The sequence below is a fragment of the Coffea eugenioides genome, chromosome 7 (assembly GCF_003713205.1).
Source record: "Coffea eugenioides isolate CCC68of chromosome 7, Ceug_1.0, whole genome shotgun sequence".
Taxonomy (NCBI): Eukaryota; Viridiplantae; Streptophyta; class Magnoliopsida; order Gentianales; family Rubiaceae; genus Coffea; species Coffea eugenioides.
Window position 1 is genome coordinate 3,010,772 of NC_040041.1, and position 19,085 is coordinate 3,029,856.

The 19,085-nt window shown below is 38.3% G+C and overlaps 2 protein-coding genes across 2 annotated transcripts; both read right to left on the reverse strand.

Moving 5' to 3' along the window:
- Positions 1–791: 791 nt before the first annotated feature.
- On the reverse strand, positions 792–5,947 carry LOC113778046 (transmembrane and coiled-coil domain-containing protein 4-like). Its single transcript, XM_027323298.1, has 15 exons — positions 5,582–5,947; positions 5,284–5,365; positions 4,691–5,149; positions 4,186–4,351; positions 3,888–4,040; positions 3,560–3,657; positions 3,310–3,401; positions 2,913–2,983; positions 2,679–2,814; positions 2,110–2,169; positions 1,922–2,004; positions 1,767–1,843; positions 1,606–1,676; positions 1,333–1,390; positions 792–1,226 (listed from the first exon to the last, which is right to left on the reverse strand). The coding sequence occupies exons 1-15, from the start codon at positions 5,830–5,832 to the stop codon at positions 1,104–1,106; spliced, it is 1,980 nt and encodes a 659-aa protein (XP_027179099.1). The 5' UTR covers positions 5,833–5,947; the 3' UTR covers positions 792–1,103.
- Positions 5,948–6,346: 399 nt separating this feature from the next.
- On the reverse strand, positions 6,347–16,164 carry LOC113777437 (zinc finger CCCH domain-containing protein 44). Its single transcript, XM_027322520.1, has 11 exons — positions 15,500–16,164; positions 15,216–15,295; positions 13,750–13,937; positions 12,279–13,179; positions 12,052–12,179; positions 10,993–11,052; positions 10,862–10,912; positions 10,618–10,688; positions 9,246–9,379; positions 9,052–9,123; positions 6,347–8,961 (listed from the first exon to the last, which is right to left on the reverse strand). The coding sequence occupies exons 1-11, from the start codon at positions 15,892–15,894 to the stop codon at positions 6,764–6,766; spliced, it is 4,278 nt and encodes a 1,425-aa protein (XP_027178321.1). The 5' UTR covers positions 15,895–16,164; the 3' UTR covers positions 6,347–6,763.
- Positions 16,165–19,085: the final 2,921 nt, after the last annotated feature.

The window sequence follows — 19,085 nt, forward strand, 5'->3', positions numbered from 1 at the left end:
ATTAGGCATATTGCGCTATCAGTAATTCGGAATGTAACTATTAATGGTACCCCCCGCCCCCCAAAAAAAAAAATTGGGCTCGATTTTCTTTTTGTATAATCGATTACTCCATCTTTAGCAAAGATGGTTTCCATGATTGATTCTCATTGGCGGAAGAACTAGTTTTGCATTATTTTTGAAATTCCTTCTTCCTCCTCCGTACCTAAGAACTTCTACGTTGTCGATTGTAATTCACAATGCGGATAGTTTCATAGTGTAAATTTTCTTTTTAACAAGAAGTAACTCTTTCAAAATTTTTGCCATGTCTTTCCAAATATAACTATTACCATGATGATGGTTATCGGAATTAATCCCTCCAAAAATGCCTCTTCTTCAGATTACCTATCTATATGTTTAATTGAATCAATCCACCCTCTACAATGTTATTAATTGTTTTAATTAGATACAATTGGGTTGAGCATTCTAATTTCAGGCTGAATTTGGCATATGATGATTCCGTAAATTGATGTGCAAAGTAGGAAGTTTTGATTTTTTTTTTTTTTTTTTTTTTTTTTGACAATAGCAAAATAGAAAGCTGGGTTTTTGAGAGAAATAGAGGCTTCATTTAACAACTTGGATCTAAATAAAGGGCTTGATTAATTTATGAACCGAGTTTGTATCTTATTAAGTTTACCCAATTAAAACTCAAATCAAAAAATTTCGTAAAAGGACTGTGGCATTTCCCAAGACAAGAGAGGAAAAAGAAAACTTACAGCATAAAAGAAAAAAGAAATGAAAAAATGTGTTCGGTTATTATTTACGAGAGAGAAACAGTTTATCGTGAGATGTACTAATAATAACAGGCAACCCACTACTCTGAGGTCCATTTTGCAAAACTGCAGATTGTAGCTACCAATTTATACATTCACAACTTTGACTTTTGACTGTCCCTATCAACACTTTCGTTTTTCCCAGTTTAAACAATGTACGAGCAGGTCCCAAGTTTCCCTGCCTCAGATTCGTCCCTCCCTCTCACTCATTCTTCATTATTTTGATGCATTCAACACCTAAAGCACTGGAAGGCCTCCAATCTTATTAAGAACCGATTTCGATCAAAACTACCGCTACGTTTTCACAACAGCACGATTGAGGACGGGATAGGGGGTGTCCAATTCAAGTTGTTCTATAATTTGTGGAGTAGCCCATAGGTAGGAAGAGTGCCCATCAATGAGTTCAGTGACATCAACCTGTCGAGAGAGAGAGAGATTAGAGGACAAGGTAAAGAATAAAACGTTGTCTTATCAATGAGCGTGAGTATATATATAAAGCATTTGAGGGTGAATAAAGGCTTGCATTCTCAACTCCTGGAACATCAACCGGCTGAATTCCTGCTAACCCTTGAGTGAGAAGGCTGTTCAAAAACACAAAACGGGAGTCATTGAAATTTTAAAGAGCCCAAGTAGTAGAGGAACAATGAAAACAAGAAGAGCAGACTGATATGAGTATCAAGACTGCCATCAATAGAATCATGGAAAGACCACATATAACATATTCAACTACAAGCATCCAATCATTCCCAGAGTCAATTCAGGATTTCAATACGGGTGGCTTGGTTTAGCAGCATACCTAGCTCGAAATGCAATTCCAAGCATCCAATCATTTGTAGAATAAGCGTTCACAAATCTTCCAGCCACCACCTACAAAATAGCCAAAGAGAACATTGAAAAGCGACAAGATAGGCAATTGGAAGTATGTAACAAAACTGAACATTGCCAAACTACTGGTACCTTTCTTGCAGCCTCCCAATTAACATCTTTAATTGCAAGTGGTGCCCCAAGAAGAATAACTCGTTCAACCAGTCCAGCTGCCAAAATCCAAGAGCAGCATCACAATCAAATGAACTAAAGGCTAGAGATAGTACCTCTTAGCCACTACTAATTACCACTAGTATCTTTTTCAGCCAACGTCTGGAGGCATTTGAAAATAACTCTTGCTGCAAGCGAGAATCCTACAAGGGTCACAGGCCTGAAATATTCAAAAGAGCAACCGAAGCACAGGACAAAATTACACAGTTATCAAACTTTCAAGGTGATGAAATAGTAATAAGCCAATTTTGTTCAAGTAGTTTACCTATTTCCTTGCAATCCATTAAGCAACACTTCTGCAAGTAGTGTTCCCGCCTTATCTGATCTACAGATTCCAATCAGTAAGAAATTATTGCAAGCCACAAGGAATTGATTGAAATGAGTTAGATGGCATGCCACAGAAATTTAGTGTTAATCAGAAAGTGAACAGTGCTTATGACTTACTTGGCATGATTCACTAAACTTAACCTCAAAAGATATAATCCACAAGGTCCACTTTTCTTGAGGATGTGAACCCAACCCATCCAGAACCCAACAGTAGTAGCGTAATATGCCAGTTACTAGCATTTAAATTTCCACAAGGAAAAATAAAAAGAACTTCAACAATCAAAAAGGAAAAAGCATGGAACTGCAAATTTGTTTATGACAGATGAAACATTTTTGCCTAATTTAAATCATCCCATTAGATATGGCGTCAGATGTTCCCGATCTTACACAGTAGGGTAAACAGTAAAAGCTTCCTCAGACACAACTTGCACGCAAAAGACATCTAAAACAGTTTCTCCCAGGGATTTACATTTTCTCGACAAGTACCAGTCCATTGACAAGTAATACCTGTCCAAAGCAATCGTCCACTTGCTGTCAATAAAATTAGTAGCAGCAAGTAAAGTTGCTGGCCAAGCCAATGCCGCTACAAGTGAACTTAACACAGTCAACATAGCCCCCTGCCTCATCAATTCAGTAGAAATTTCTAGAAAAAAATAGTATTGATATCGATCAGTAATGATTTATCGTCATGCTAATAAAAAAATAATGACGAGTAAAAGTTACGTCTATGAAAATGCTTACTTGAAGTAAGCCAATCCTGAATTGCTGTGCTCACTGCAAGTAAATGTTTAGACTCCCACTGCAGCGCATACCTGGAGAAAAAAATCATGAGTGTGGAAGTATAAAGGGAACCGCCTATTGAATAGCAAATCACAATGCTTTAAACAAACACTCAAATTCAGAGTTATGGGTATGAGATATGGGAATATTATTTCCCTGGTTTATTTGCTTGATTTCTGGAATTTGACTAAATAGTATTCAATTTCTGGAATTTGATTAAATACTAGTCAATTTCTTTATGACAAATCATCTTTGGATAGTGTACCACAGGCCAAAAAACCTATCAACGAAAAGACTACAGTAAAATACGTGCTAAAAATTTATAGAATTTAAATGTGCAATATTGGAGATGGTGTACCTTTCCAAGTTACCATCTATTCCTTCCCAAGGTTTTACAAAATCTTCCTCCTCACACACAAATCCAGATATCAAGATCTCAACCGCCAGCCTCTGAAACTCACATCAAGAGGAGAAAAACATGAGACATGAATCACCAAGAACAAATTGAATGCTTCCAGATGATGACAGAACTTTTCAGTTAATAAGACAACAGTTAAATAGCAGAAAGGACACAAAAGATACTGGCCAAATATGCCTGAGGGACTCACCCCTTGGTTATGGTTTTGTCCAATAGCTTTGAACTCAAACTCATCCACATCTCCCATTCTCCTGGCCATTTTGGTCCCAGTAAGTCCAGCTCCAGCAGCTGCATTTTGACAAACCATCAGTTAGAACATTTTGAAAATTAAACAAAGAGGAAAGGGTGAAATGAGAGATTCCTCTTCAGTTTATGGGATGGAAAACGTCATATTTTTTGGCGTCCTTCATGAAGCAGAATACTCATTCATAGCTTTTGGATTAAACCTGAATTAGTATGGAAAAAGGATATTAAAAACAAATCTCAATAGAAGTTCTGATAAACAGTCGTGCATTTACCGCCAAATGAAGCAGCAACAGCAACAGATCCTGCAACACCTCCTGCAGCACTTGCAACTGCAGCAAACCCACTTGCTCCAATCACCGGGACAAGGGTCCCTAATGTCGGTGCTAAAGCACTAAATCCTGCAGCAATTGCTGGAGCAGCTAAACCTGTTGAAGAATCAATAACAAGCAGAGACGTCAAGGTCATTGTTTCAGAACTTCAAACAAAACTAGTTCCAGATACAAAAATGAACAAACTAGTTCATTGGCCAAGTTAGGATATAACATGGACTCAGAATGGCAAATATCATACCACCAGTGATTGCCATCAATGTCCCTCCAGTTAATGCAGCAGCACCAATGATACCTCCTCGTTTCCACTTAGACCAGGAGCTTTGTGGGGATTGTTTCTCTTCCTTTGATTCTTCATCTTTTAATAGAGCCATTGCAGAACAAGCAATCATAGTTTCAATTGCTTCCTGCAATTACATGTTTTCTAAGTGAAGTCAAATATGGAATACAGAGCGTAGTTTTTAAGTAGTTTTATATTACCTGATAGAACATAAAAAAAACAAGTTACTTGTTAAAAGCACAGGCAAAGAGAAAGAAAGGTCAATCATCTAAACTACAAATAAAGTCCCTCTACTAAATTCATTTCATCTGCTAGAAAGTAAACATAGCAAAAATTTATATTTCATACATATTTCTCATGCATGAGTTCCCAGTAAGAAAAAGAAAAATTACCAAATATTAGCACTCAAATGGTATGTAAAGGCCATTTCCCAGTATAGTGGCAACAATAGAAATACTAAGCATACCATTTTAACCCACTTTATGTCAAACCAAGTTGCCAGCAACCTCAAAGCCACACGGTGCCGGGCATCATAGCCCCTTCTTCGTCCTTTGACTTTCTTACTGTCTTCAGGAGTGTCAGCCAAACAAGCTGAGAGAAGCTCATAGAGAACTGCCACTTTCTTTGTGTGGTCAAGCATTGTTAACTCCTCCGAGGGTTTGTCATCAAATTCACCAGTTGACTCGACACGTATGTCTTCAATGGTGGATGGCTTACCACCCATCTCCTGCTGATTTTCAGCAGTAGAAAACTTCTCCCGACGTTCACTCTCGTACTCACGTCGCTTCTCCTTTTTAGACTCGTAATCAACAGGACTGCTCTCGAAACTTGATGCCATTGCATCCACACCTCTTGACAAAGCGAGCTCCTTATCAGCTGCTTCCGAAGATCTATCACCCGTTTCCTCAGAAAGCAGCCTCAAAAACTAATGGCACAAGATTGAATAATTAATTCATAATCACGATGTGAATCAATATACTTAAGCAAGTAATGACTAAAACTTTCTTAAATTTTCCAAAAAAACAAAAATGTAGAAATTGAAGAGATAACAGAACTAACCGCGCCAACGTGATGTTTAACGGGTGTACAAGCAGAAGTTTCCTCGAGTCCTGACCATGCTTTATTATCTAAGTCCAGATACCTATTCAGCTCGCATCAGTTATAAAAATGACTAATCCCAGTCCGGATAATCTTACATAAAATGTAGTCACAAGCGGGTCTAAATCTTCGCAACAGCATCTAACCATTGCAGCATTAAGTTAACAAATAGGAAACAAATGACATTTCTAGATGGCGCGCGCATATGTTCCGTAAATGGATCAATTAAATATTTAAAAAGAGAGGGAAAGCACGGTACTTGAAGATGGGGCGGAGGAGGTGGGAGGACTGATGGACCCAAAGCTGAGGATCGTCGGCGACAGAATCGCTACTGCTGCTGCCGCTGCTGGTGCGGTCGTGAGTTGGTCCGGCATCGTCGTCGTTTGAGCCCAATTGAGAGGTCTGGAGAATCTGAGACTGGTGAAGGGCCAGCCCAAAGAGAGCTCCCGCCGCATACCTTTGCGTCGGTGATAACATCGACGACGACGAAGAAGAAGAAGACGATGACATTTATCTCGGTTTCAACTTATTAAGAAATTGAAGAAAAGCTAAAAGTAGAAATGCACTAATTCAATGAAAGTTGTAGTTTGGCGTCAAATTGAATGATGTTTTGCTGTAAAAATTAAACGAAAAAGAATTGAATGATGAAGCTGGTCAAACTTCAGTTATATTTGTGTAATTTGAATTGTTTTGTCGTTTGCATTTTAGTTCTGTAGTATGTAGTTTTGGTTTTCTGAGGGGACTGAGGAGGAAGAAAAGACGAAAACGACAACGTTCTTAAGCCGATGGGATTCATTAGACCATGTCCAACTCCGCGTTTTTTTTCTTCTTCTTTTTTTTTTTTTTTTTCTTTTCGGTCCTCCTTTTCTGCCCTTTGCATGGGTGACGTTTGGTCGAGCCAACAAACAACCTAACCGGCTTATTAATCTCGTTAATACACTCTAATTCTTTAACTTTTTACCAACGGGTTATTAAAAAAAAAAGATCCCCCTCAATTAATCAATCAATATTCAATAGAAAAGGGTAAATCAGAAGAACGGCAATTTGCCATGTAGAGGATCTACATTTAAATGTTCATAGAGTAGTTTACAAGGGGAATGCATCCAATGCAGCATTCGATACAGAACCTCCTAGGTGGTAACAACCTTGAATTACTCATCTATACAAGGCTTATTATCAAGCCCTACGGCTAATAACTATATGGCCGGGGCTCCATCTGACACACACACTTTTCTCCTCGACAGACCGTGTGCAAGGGAAAAGAAACCGCAACAATCTTTTCCACTAATAATTTACTACCACATTACAATTAAATTATTTGGACAAAAAATGGCTTAAACTTCGACAATCTTTGGAGTTGAATTAGACCATTAACTACGTGAAGAACAGCTTCCGGTGAAAGCTGATTGTACAAAAAAACCTATCAGATTGAAAGATGACTTCATGGATGAAGATAATCACATGATGCACCCTTTTTGCAATGCCCGCTCTCGTAAAATTTGCAAACCCGCTGCCCCTTGTGCGGTGGTCTAGAATATCCACCACCTCCACCACCATGCGACTGTCTACTCCACATTGGCCTTCCCCTTCCAAATCCTGAGTCCCCACCTTGGAAACCCCAGTCTCTTGGACCAGCAAACCTTTCGCCATTGTATCTCCGCGGGCTATCCCATGGAAGGCTACCATTATAACCTCCAAGATTGTAGCTTGGATTACCCCACGGAGGAACCATGCCACTTCCCCAACCCATGTTCGGAAAACCCTGAGGAGATCCTCCCCATCCCATATTCATATTTCCTGGCACTCCTGCCCAACCAGCATCCATGGACTCCATACCCCTATTCCGGGCCATAGTTGAGCCAACCATGCCTTGACTCATGGTGCATGCTGGGGGGGGATGGACATCCAACCCAGTTTCCCTTGGATCAACAGGGGCATCAGCAGATTTTGTTTCTCCTTCACTGCTTGAAGTTGAATGCCCACCAGACGCTTTCAAGCGGTCAAAACCATCAGCTTGAGAAGTCCCACCTGGATCATCTGTCACTGAGGGAGGAAATTGTGCCTCTCTATTGGAGCTCACAGCATCACTTTTGCCCGCATCAGCAGTTGGGCTCAACTCCTCAATGGAGCTAAAACAGTCATTTCTACAACTATCCATCATTTCGTCACTGCATTTCATGCCAGAAGTAGGCGAAGCCAAGCCACTTTGTGACTCCATGGCGTCGACTTCAGCCAACAGATCCGATACTGATTCCTCAGCCAAAGTGCTGAACTCAATCGGCTCATTGACAATTGCCTGCCAGCTAGAAATATTTGAAGCAGGCTGGCATGGAGAAGCATGTACAAGTTGGGTTGTATTATTTATAGAACCTGAAGTAACGTGATCACCCAGTACCTCAGGTGGTTTAAGTGAAGCCACAGGAGCAAGACTGGTATCCCATTCCTGTACAGAAGGCTTTGGATCAGTAGGGGAATATCCATCCCATTCATCAGCTATTTTTTGAAGCTGTGCCCCACCAACTCGCAGGCCAGAAGTGCTGTTCCAGCCAGGTCCCGAATCTGGAACAGAAACTTTAGGCAGCGGAGATTGGTTGGTTTTGTCAATCTGTTCTCTATCATCTCCACCAGTTGGGATTGGTGAAGGACTTGGTAAAACCTCATTCTTCGGCGGATATGTAGTACCTGCCAGGTCTTCATCCATTGGTTCTGGTGTAGGATCCGGCACATCATCATCTATTGGCTTAGGTGAGGGACTAGGCAAATCTGATTTCTCTGAACCCTGGACATGACCATCAAAGCCAGACTCTTGCTTTTCAACATCCTGACCTTCCAAGTTTGACTTGCTTGTCTTAGGTGTTGGGCTTGGCAGATCCAAGATATCAATATCACCTTGCTGTTCAGCTGAATCACTTGGTGTGGTAACAGAAGCCAAACTAGAGTTACAGTCCTTGCGGTTTAAATCTAAGTTTAATGGCACTGACCTACAATTCTGTCCAGAAGATTGGCCTACATAGCTCTGACTACTAGATGACTTCTCATTACACTGTACACCAGTTGCCTGATCTGTTGGAGTCTCATGTGGACTCTGATTCTCGTGATCCAAGACAGACTTAAGCTCCTCAATTCCATACCCTCTTTCCTGATGCAAAGGAGCTACAAATGTCTGGTCAGGATTAAATGAATGCAATGTACCATTGTCAGAGGCAGGCCCATTTTCTTGAGGACGAGAAACATTATGTAGAGAGCGGTAATCTTTATGGAAAAACTCATTCAATGCATCAATCAACAGTACAGATTCATCCAACTCGTTAATAGTCCATATCCTCATGTCAGCTGGGAAGTATCCAGTTGTACTCCACTTCCGCAGCTGCACCATCGCAAATGGTCCTTGAATTCTACCATTTGGATCCCGATAATGCCAAATTTTCTCCGTTTCACTAGTATTAGCAGGGGTTGAGCTTCCTGTTGGTAAAGTTGCAGATGAAGTTTCAGATCCAAACCTTACCACTTGCTGATTACCTGACCCACTTTCAGAGCCACTAACAGGAACCTGCATTTCATTCTTTGCAGGACCACTCCGTCCACGTGCATCTCTTTTTTGCCTGGATTGTTGAGATCTGTTCATTCCATCCTCTTTAGCTGGGTAAGATATAGTGATGATTCTCTGATTAGATCACAACTGAAAAGTTATATCAGCATACCAATTCCTAGAAAAGTTTAAAAACTAACCTCTGCTCTTTGGAGAGATGGATTGGCTTTCATTCTTGTTAAATGAAGAAATTTTTGACTTCAACAACTCACCTGCAGATAATAGGCCAGGTAATCACAAGCTATTCTTGAGCTTAAAGCGGAAAATGGAAAAAAAAAAAAAAAAGCAAACGTCACAGCAACATTCAATCAACCTTGTCGTTTGCCATCAGTACCTGCAATGTCTTCTTCGGATTTATAATTCGGATTCATTTTTGGATCAGCATGCACTTTAGGAATTTCAGTTAGTCTACGTTGACGTTCCTCTGGCGTTTTAAGAAGCTGCAGCTTCTCTATGCATTCTCTAAGCGTGAAACTTGTCAAGGAATTGCATTGAGGCAATTTGATTTTCAATCGATATATTGGGAAGGTAGAGAACAAAAATAACATATTGAGCTCAACTGTTCAGCTACCAGTTACTCAGCGCAAGGAGGATAAAAAAATACAGTTTGAAAATTTGAATTCTAGATTTATCAGATGTGAATACACCTTGAGCACAACTTCTTGACAATAACAACAAAAGCCACCATTTGATTTTCCAGAAAGTTGTTTAACCTACAAGGTCAATGACTATAGCTAACTAAAAGGCAAAATATGATTTGAAAAAGGGCTAACAATTTCCTTCCGAGTTCCAACCCACATAGACATCCAATCATAATTCGTTAAAAGCACTACTATAGTGAAGAAACTCATACAAAAGTTTCTATATTAATTGTAACATTGTACTTGATATATATTTCCTTTTCCTTCCACGTATATTTTCATGCAATTCTACTTCGTCAAAAAAAAAAAAACCAAGGTACGCATAAGACACTGACGTGTCTACAAATAAATTCTATGTTAGTCAGTTTTTCAAGTAAACTAGATAGAAGTACATAGCTGAACAGTTTTTTCTAGAAAGGAAGGGATGGACAACAAGTACCCTACTCACAAGGCATGGACACCGGTTTTCAAACGGTTATTGTAAGCATATGACTATTCTCAGGTACTATTGCCAATTATGACAAATCTAAGAGAAATATCTTGTATCACCTTTATCTTATAATCTTTTACACCACACCCATATGCTCTCAATCCCAGCTTGACAAGTGGTAGTTACTCATGTTAAAACTTACTATAACATCATGACCAATAAAATTATTTTGTGTAAATGATTCTGTAAAAATTCAGCTTCTTAAGTCACTTAGAAACTTCTAAATTTTTTTCACAACATCAACAAAGTCATCTTTTCGCCATTTATATCTCAGACTGATACTACTGTCCCACTATAAACTACTTTACAGGGCTTGATGCTATCAACAGAGGGAAATGAAAGGTGAAGGCAGACCTAAATAACCAGCAATTTTCTTTTTCGTTGGGGCAGGGAAATTGCGTCCTGGGCTGGCACAAAGATTAAACATCAAAAGTACAAATACATAACTTTTTCCATATACATCCAAGAACCTTGTAAGATAGCAAAAAGCCTATGGAATCCAAATTGTTGACTGCAATGAATATTAACTAATTAGACTTCAATATAATTAAAACACATCTACCAGAAAAGGATATTGTTTTTTATGCCCCTTCTCATTAGCTCGATCGCGAAGATGATTGAGCCGCAGTATTTCTGCTTCCAGCACCTACATTTAAAAAAGAAAAAAAAAAGCAAGAAAATATAACATTATAGAGCATATGTAAGTGAACTATTAAAGAAAGTTTAAATTCAACCAGCTGCTTGTGATAAACAGGAAGAAAAAAAAATTAAACAAATACAGGAGAAGGCAGGTAATCCAGTTGAAAAGAAACTACTTACATCATTAAGCTTCACAGCCTGGAGTGCAAAAGCTTTTGTTTGAATTTCACCCTACATCAAAGCACAATATTAGCAAAGATGGAAAAGGTAGCCTACCCTAAAATAAGAGCAACAGCAGCAGGTACACTTACTACAGTCCAGTGTTTCACAAGCCCACATCTTATACTCTGCCGAAGACGTCTACATTCCTCCTGAAAATTAGATTTCATTAAAAACCACTTCAAGTCATTATCTTCCACTATTAACATGCAATACTAGCATAAACTAGTGAACTTCATACGTTTTGTATCTAATAGGCTAATTGCTCCCCATTTGTTGGAAAAAAGGAACAATTTGTTCTCTCAAGTTTTGCCAGAAAAAGTATCTAGTCCTTTAACTTTCCAATTTCAATCAACTAGCAATATTGACAGAAATTTGCTAATATATGAGATTACATGAACTAATAAATCGATGCTAAGTCTTCCCACCTGAGAGAAATTAACAACTAATTGCACTATTTTCTAGCTCTCTCTCTCTCTCTCTCTCTCTACCCACTACAATTTGCAAATGATATATATACTAGTGACCAGAACTGCAAATAGCGCAACATCTTACATAATTTTTACAATGCCAGATAGAATTCAAAATTATCCCAATTTCCTCATTCTAAATGAACTTGGGTACTATAATCTTCTTTCCCATTAGTTGGAAACAGCTTTGTTGAATTAAAACTTTGCTTCTTCTAGACTCGGGATGTAGAAGATGAAGATTTTAAATATGGCCTTAATAAAAGGACTTCACCAAAATACTTGATTTCTTTCCCAATGACCAGAACTTCCATTATACTTCTAATAGCTTCGTGTAAATTACTACTGCTCTGTTGTACCGAAAGGGAAAGACAATCAAACTTCAAGTAATATTGTTTCCATTTCTGTATGCGGTACTAACATACCATAAAAATCAGTAACATACTGTATAAAGAACAAGAAGTTATTTACTGTCAGTAGGATACTAAAAAGAGAGGTCAACATCACATAAGATGAGGGAAAATCATGACACAATCAACAAAAACTCAAAAAACCACTTGCTAGCATCAAAAGCCATCAACGAATGGATAAATCATGCACTACTCTACAAATACATGTCTTCTGGATGCAGCTGGAAGTTGAGAGAAATAACTAAGAGTTTCCGACATTATGAACACAATGTACCTGAGAGAATTCTTGATTGGATATTGCTTCAATTGATGTAGTCTCTTTCTTGTTCAAGTTCAGTACTTCTAGCATGACATGTGTCATCTTATCACCAAGTTTATAAGCCATGGAAGCCTTGCTGGTACCTGTATCAAAGACATTGCTACCTTGACCAATTTGGAAAATATCTGACTACATAGCACCATATAGTTTGAATGTGCTGTGAAGAAAAGCAAGGTGTATACCTACGACTTGTACAAGCCTGTAAATATCTTGCTTCTGGTCATTACAAGATACTCTTATCCGGACAACTGAGCCAACCACCTTATCATGGAACTTCTCCTCATCTCCAAGGAGGTTCTCCAACAAATTACGCCTCAAGTAAATCAAATTAATGTTGTGAAGATCAATCGCAGCATAATCATCCAGATTGGTCTGAGGTGTTTTCTCTTCACCCTTTCTTCGAGTTTTACGTTTCTTACCTTGATTTACCATAAGGCTATTTTTCTGATCCACCCCCACATTGCCCCCAACGCTGCCAACAATTCCAGCCGGAATAAAGGCATTGTTCTGATCATCCTCTTTTATGAGGAAGTGATATTCAAGAAGCTTCAGCATTTCAATGTGGCCAACACGTGGTTTCCCAAACAGATTTTTGAGCCTTAAATCACAAATAATTTGACTTTTCCGACGAGGATCCCGGAGATTGTTTCGCTTTATATACTCTAGCAAAAGTGCTTGGACATCAAACTGAGACAACATGGATGTATCGCCATTCCTCACATGTGCGACCAACTCCAAGAGCTCTTTAGATGCCCATTCCTTGCATTCAGCCAAATTTGTGACTTTGTCACTGTTTATCTTTTCTGTGTTTAGGAAGGAATCATGGTTCAGTAATTCAGGTTGTTCTTTGGGAACCTTTGACTCCAGATGCACAGAGTGGTCGGATATAGTAACCATGCAACCATTTGCAAAATGATTTCTAGCAGGTAACTGCTGCTTATAATCCATCATAGCCAACCCCCTCCATGGATTTTTAGCTTGCATGAGCTCATTTATTGTCAAGGATAAATTACTCTTCAAGTAAAGCCAGTATACCTTGAAAAGATACTCCCAGCTAGTTTTATCATCAAAATCCACTTGTACCTGCACAAGGCAATAGATTACATAAGCGGCAGCACAGACCCATATCGGAGACAAAATCTCAAGACATGCAGGAATAAGCTCATACAACCCAGGATAGTAACCCAATAATCCAACCTAAATGGCTACGATAATTGCATGAGAGGCACATCCCATAAGTTTCATCTGCCCTCAATGTCATTTGTACTTAAAACAAAAAATACTCAAGACATAAGGCACCAAAAAGTCTAAAAGTCTAAAAACTTTCCACTTGCTAAAATGCATCTCATTCCCATCCAGACTCCATATCTCATATCCTTTCTGGAAGCAAATAGAACCGGTGGCCCATCATGTACTATAATATCTTAATTGAGTATCACAACTTCAGTGTATTGCTGAATTTTCACTGTACTCTATGAATCACAATATAAGCCATGTCTAAGAACTGTCTAATCTTCATGATCATGGCTACAGGTTAGCAAATTTAAAGGCCAAACTTATTGCAGCAAAGAAGATCGAACTTTCTTCTCAGTTCTCACATGTAACATTCTTCAAGCTAAATTCAAAAGTTTGAGCAGAAAGTTTAGCTCATACCACTTCACTATTTCCTAAATCCTTGTTTTCGATCAACATAATGGTTCTCATGCATGTTGTGCAAAAGCCTTTATTTCCTCTGACGCAGACATACTCCGCATCCTTAGTGCAGCCCTTGCACAAGGAGTAGGTACAAGTGTAGCACATGTAATGAGCTGCCTTCTGACAAACACTACATATATGCCAACCTGAAAGAAACACAGCCATTAGAATCTTGAATGGTGTATCACTTCAGGAAATGAAAGTAAATTGTGCTCATTTTCAGGCAGACAATTATGCAGTTGCAGAAAACCAACATATTCATTTTGGAGAACTATTTTGAAGCAATACTCGTAACAGAAATTGCAAAAACACCCCCCTTAGATTTGTGTAAGTAGCCATTTCAATATCTGATATTAGCCTCTTCTCCAATTCCAAATTCAGGCCACTGAAGCATGATAAGGCTTTCCTACAGTGGAGCACTCAATAACCCGACCAAAGACAGCAAGTAGTCCACACAAACAGATTTAAAATTGCAAGTCAGCTGTATTTGCAAAAGGGTCCTCCAGACAAACATATCGTAAAAGCTTTGCACACAACTAGCCCAAAGAGTATTGGAGTTGAAAGAACAAGTGAAGACCATTCAAGTTCATACAAATGAAAAAAGCAACGTATATCAAGAACAATATCTAAGAATACAACAATTAAGAAGAACATAAAAGGATGGCCACACAATAGAGGAACAGAGGAAAAAAGTTTTAGTGATCAGAAAAACAAGATGGATAGCTTTAGCAACAATATTATTATAGTTGAGATGAATACTACTCATGGTAAAAAAAACTCAGCTTGAGATTTTCCCCTCACAGTGCAAGACCATTCTTTTAGAGATATTAATGCTTAGAACAATGTCTACCATGGGAATTGAACAACAATTAAGACAAGAACAACTACATAATTTAATGATGATGTTGTACTAAACATCCATATTAAATTATAAGCATCTATAGTCTGTCCATAAAACAAAGATATTGCTTTTTTAGTGCAAAATAAATGCTGACATTTTTTAGATTGTAGAGCTTAGTGACTGTTCTCATAGTTTACCAACTACTGATCATATTTGTGCATGGGACAGACACCTTTCTACTAGAAAGATACAAATAGTCAAAAGCCCCACAAAGAAGTATTAAAGCGAGAAGCTTTTCTTAGAGGCTTAAGATGAGAGGTTTATCTGCATGGGAAAGCAATCAGTTTATTGCTAGGCCACATTTTCTTTACATGGTGAATTAACTTTCTTTGTAAAACATCCAGTCTTTAGTACGAGCAAGAAGACCTAAATGACATTCCATGCAAAAGTTAGCTCATATACAATAAAGTAAAAACTTTGATTGGAAAAGATTCTAAAATGTCGAGTCAGGAACCACAGAATGCAACGGAAAATGATGAAAATCAAACCAGAAACCACAACAAGTAGAGCAAGAAAAATATACCGCAATTCCATTTTGCTTTAGATCGGAAAAATGCCTCGTCACGCTTAATACAAGCTGGATGATACGCCTTCGGACACCCCCTAACCATTAACAACAACAAATAAATAAACTAGACTATCAATTCTTGTTAACTAAGCAGCTAGCTCCCTCTAAGCAACTTTAAACTGCCATTTTGCTGTGATAAGCACTTCAGAAATAGTGACAAAATCCCAGTTTTTATGCTCAATTGTGAAGGGAAAAAAGAAAGTGATGGAGACAAAAAGGTTAACAAATGAGCCACTCACTTGCGATCACAAAGCACGAGAGAACCACCATCAAAGCAAATAAAGCAGACGTCTTCCTCCTCTTTATTCCTTTTCGGGGGCGGGGGTTTAGGCGGGGCCGGGGCTGGAGCCAGGGCAGCATGCCCCTTGGGCGGCCGTCCACGTTTCCTCTTCTCCATCACTTGCCCTACAGCCCCAAGCGTGGTTTTATTCAGTTGCACAGCTGACGGAGGCACCTGCTGGGGTTCTCCAGCTTTAACCGGCACGGCAGCATCTCCGGCGACCGCCAGGGGAACTCCAACGAGCTGGGAATCATCCATTTCCCGAACCAAACCGCACTGGTCAAAGCTTTGACTAGATACAGTGGTCTCTGCACGCGGTGCATGTAGAGCAGAAGATGAATCTCCACCGTCCATAGGAGAGAGAACGAAGGAAGAAGAAAATTGAGCTCCAAAATGAGGCTTTTTATTGAAAACCTAGAAATGAGAATTGGGGGTTGTATCAAGCCCCGATGATCGAGAATTCAAAGAAGCGATCATTGACCTAACTACGTCGTTTTTCAGAGGGAGAGAGAGAGAAGAGAGAGACAGTTAGACGGTGGCTTGATAAGATTGGCTCAGGCCAGCCGTGCGCGTAAGATAGAGAGAGAGAGATGGAGAATGAGTGGGGTGTTGGGGGATGATTGGATTGGGGGGGCTGGGGTTGTAGGGGTTTAAGTTGGTTTTGTTTAAGCTTTCGGTGAGGGGACGACTTGGACTGATGCGAAATTGAGCAAAGGCTTTATTACAAATGGAGCGTCAAACGCGGCTCATACTACCCTTGATTCTCTCTCTCTCTCTCTCTCTCTCTCTCACTTATCTAATTTGCCAACACGTGAAAGGTTTGCATTGTCCAAGTTCCCTGCAACTCTTCGGGTTTTCTGGTTTTTTGCTTTTTGTTTTCCTTTTAATAAACAAGAGTAAATCTTGCCTACATTTATTTACTAACAGTGTATACACTATATGCATAATATATATATAATTTAAATTTTAAATTCATATTTAAATTATGTATTATACATCTAATGATAAAAATATATATATTGTCAGTGTATAGAAAATTAATCATTTAAACAAATACTACTACTATTTCATTTTAACTATGGATAATGATTAACTACATGCTTACTTTTTTTCACAGTTGGAGCAAACAATTTATGAGGATAATGAGAGAGAGACAGAGATAGAAAAGATTTTTACAAGAAAGATCAAGTTTTTTTTTGTTTTACCTTTCCTGCCTCCAACTGTCAGACATATCCTTAGACACCGTTTGGATTGAATCGAGCGATACCAATGAAAATTAAAAGAAAGAATAGTAGAGGAAAATGGTTTCCCTCCGTCTTATTTGGATCAAGCGTGAAAGAAAAAAGAAAGAAAATATTTTGCATTTTTGTTTGGGTTAGGGGAGGAAGAGAAAGGAAAGAAAAAGGAAAAAATTGATCCTTTAAAAATTTAAAACTATTTCAATAAATTTCATTTCATTTCCCTTCATTTTGGCTTCGCCCACTTTTAGGCCGACACAAAAACAGAAACAAAGTAATTAGATCATTTCCCTCCCCATCCTTTCCTTTTTTTTTCTTCAAAAATCAATTCAAACAACAAAAATCAAACCCCTCCAATTTCTCTCGTTTATTTTCCGTTCCATTTCCTCAGTCGAGAGAGTGCCTTAAAGATGAATTGATAAATAAGCTATTGTATTATGTTTTACTAGACTTCTACTATAACATCAAATTGAATGCGGTAGAAAACTAATCCACGCTCGCTATATAAGCAATTCACTTTAGTATTAGGGAATACTAAATTTTGCCCTTTTGAGCGCTCATTTCTCAATTTTCATTGGTTTTTGACCTTTTTCTAGTGCAAAAAAAAAAAAAAATCTCTATGTCGACACTTAAGAATTACTAAGTAACATAAGTAATATACTTTGAAAATTATCATCTTCATTGGTTTTAAGCATGGAACGTGGAAAAACCAAAAGAAATACTAATTAGAATTGGTTTGGTCTGGTCGTACATGCTCTCAAACATGGGCTGCCAATGGGGATTCAGCCTTAGGAAGTCCTCATCATCACCCCTTTGCTGTCTGCGATCCAATGTCCAAAGTTCCACGTAACTGTCTGCCACAGCCAGTGACTACTGACTAGCGAAACTATTTGACTCTTTCGTGCCTAAACCCGTCCCTGTCACTGAGGAGCGATGACTCCATGTAAGGAAGGAAGTGGAAGAAATTTTTGTCGACATTTTGTTTTCTAATAATAAAAAAATAGGTTTAACTGTTTAAGTGAATCCAATCTTATATCAGATCAGAAGTTTGGACTGTTCTGAGGATTAGGTTTATAATTTGACAAAAAAAAAAAGATCAGAAGTTTGGATGTACACGTTTAGTTGTTTTGAGTTTGCAAGAAAAAAATTTAAAATCTATTTTTAGGATTTTTTTATAAAAAAAAAGTATTATAGCGATTTAATGTATGTGAAATAAAAAGATGATTGAAAAATATGTTTACGAAAAATATAAAAAATTTTTGACAGAAAATCAAAATCCAAACAAGGCCAAAGCCGAATAAAAATTTTGTATTACCTAACTAATAGTCATACGAACTGGTTTAGAAGTTTGGATGTACACGTTTGGTTGTTTTGAGTTATTGACAGACTGTAAATTTTACAAGGAGAAAAAAATTAAAATCTTAAAGAGGCGAATAAAAAATTTGAATTACCTGACTAATAGTCCTATCAACTAGTTTAGAAGTTAATTAATGTGTTCCTCTCCTTTTCTTTTCTTTTTTTTTGGCAAAAATGACTGAGAAATATGACATTGACAGTCCCATTAATCATGTGAGTGCACCGATTTCAAGTTTGTAAAGCTTGAGAGCGTCCTAAATGAGTTAATTGGCAAAGGGCAGGTCTCTAAAATGATGGTTAAATTAAATCATTAGTTAGTGCCTTAGGCCGCAGGCAATTAACTCTACCCAAAAGCACAATAGTGAAAAAAGTTGTAAACTGTGCTATCCACGCACAACACGTTGCAAGTTAGCTGCGTCTTGGTATGGGTTGCTTTCGCAGTCATTATTCTGTGAAGAAAAAACCATTCCATTGCTTGCCAGTAACCTCCAAGTTTTTCAATTCAATTCCACCTGTCATGCATAAGCATAGTAAAAATTCCACTTTTAGGTGTGTCTTTTTGTTGTTGCCAATGAAGAGCAACCAAGATCCTTCCATCATTCACTGGCACGTTTTATTAGGAGTAGCATGATAATCAGTAACATGTCGTCATGTTTTAATATTTTCTCGTAAACATCTAGAGAAAAGTGCAAAAAAACTTCATCACATTTTACGAGAATCCAATTGTCAAAAAAAAAAAAAAAAAAAACTTTTTTTCGGATTGTTTATGGATACGTTTATCAACATTATTATTGCTTGGAAGTCTCCTAACTTTTAAGACGGTCGAGCGCGTACCGGTAATTATGGAGAGAGACTCGACATTTGGTTGAATTGACGAACTCCACCGGTAGAGTGCTGGGGCACTTTGAGGCCACCGTTGATCCAGTTAAAAAAAAGGCGCTTTTAACAAAA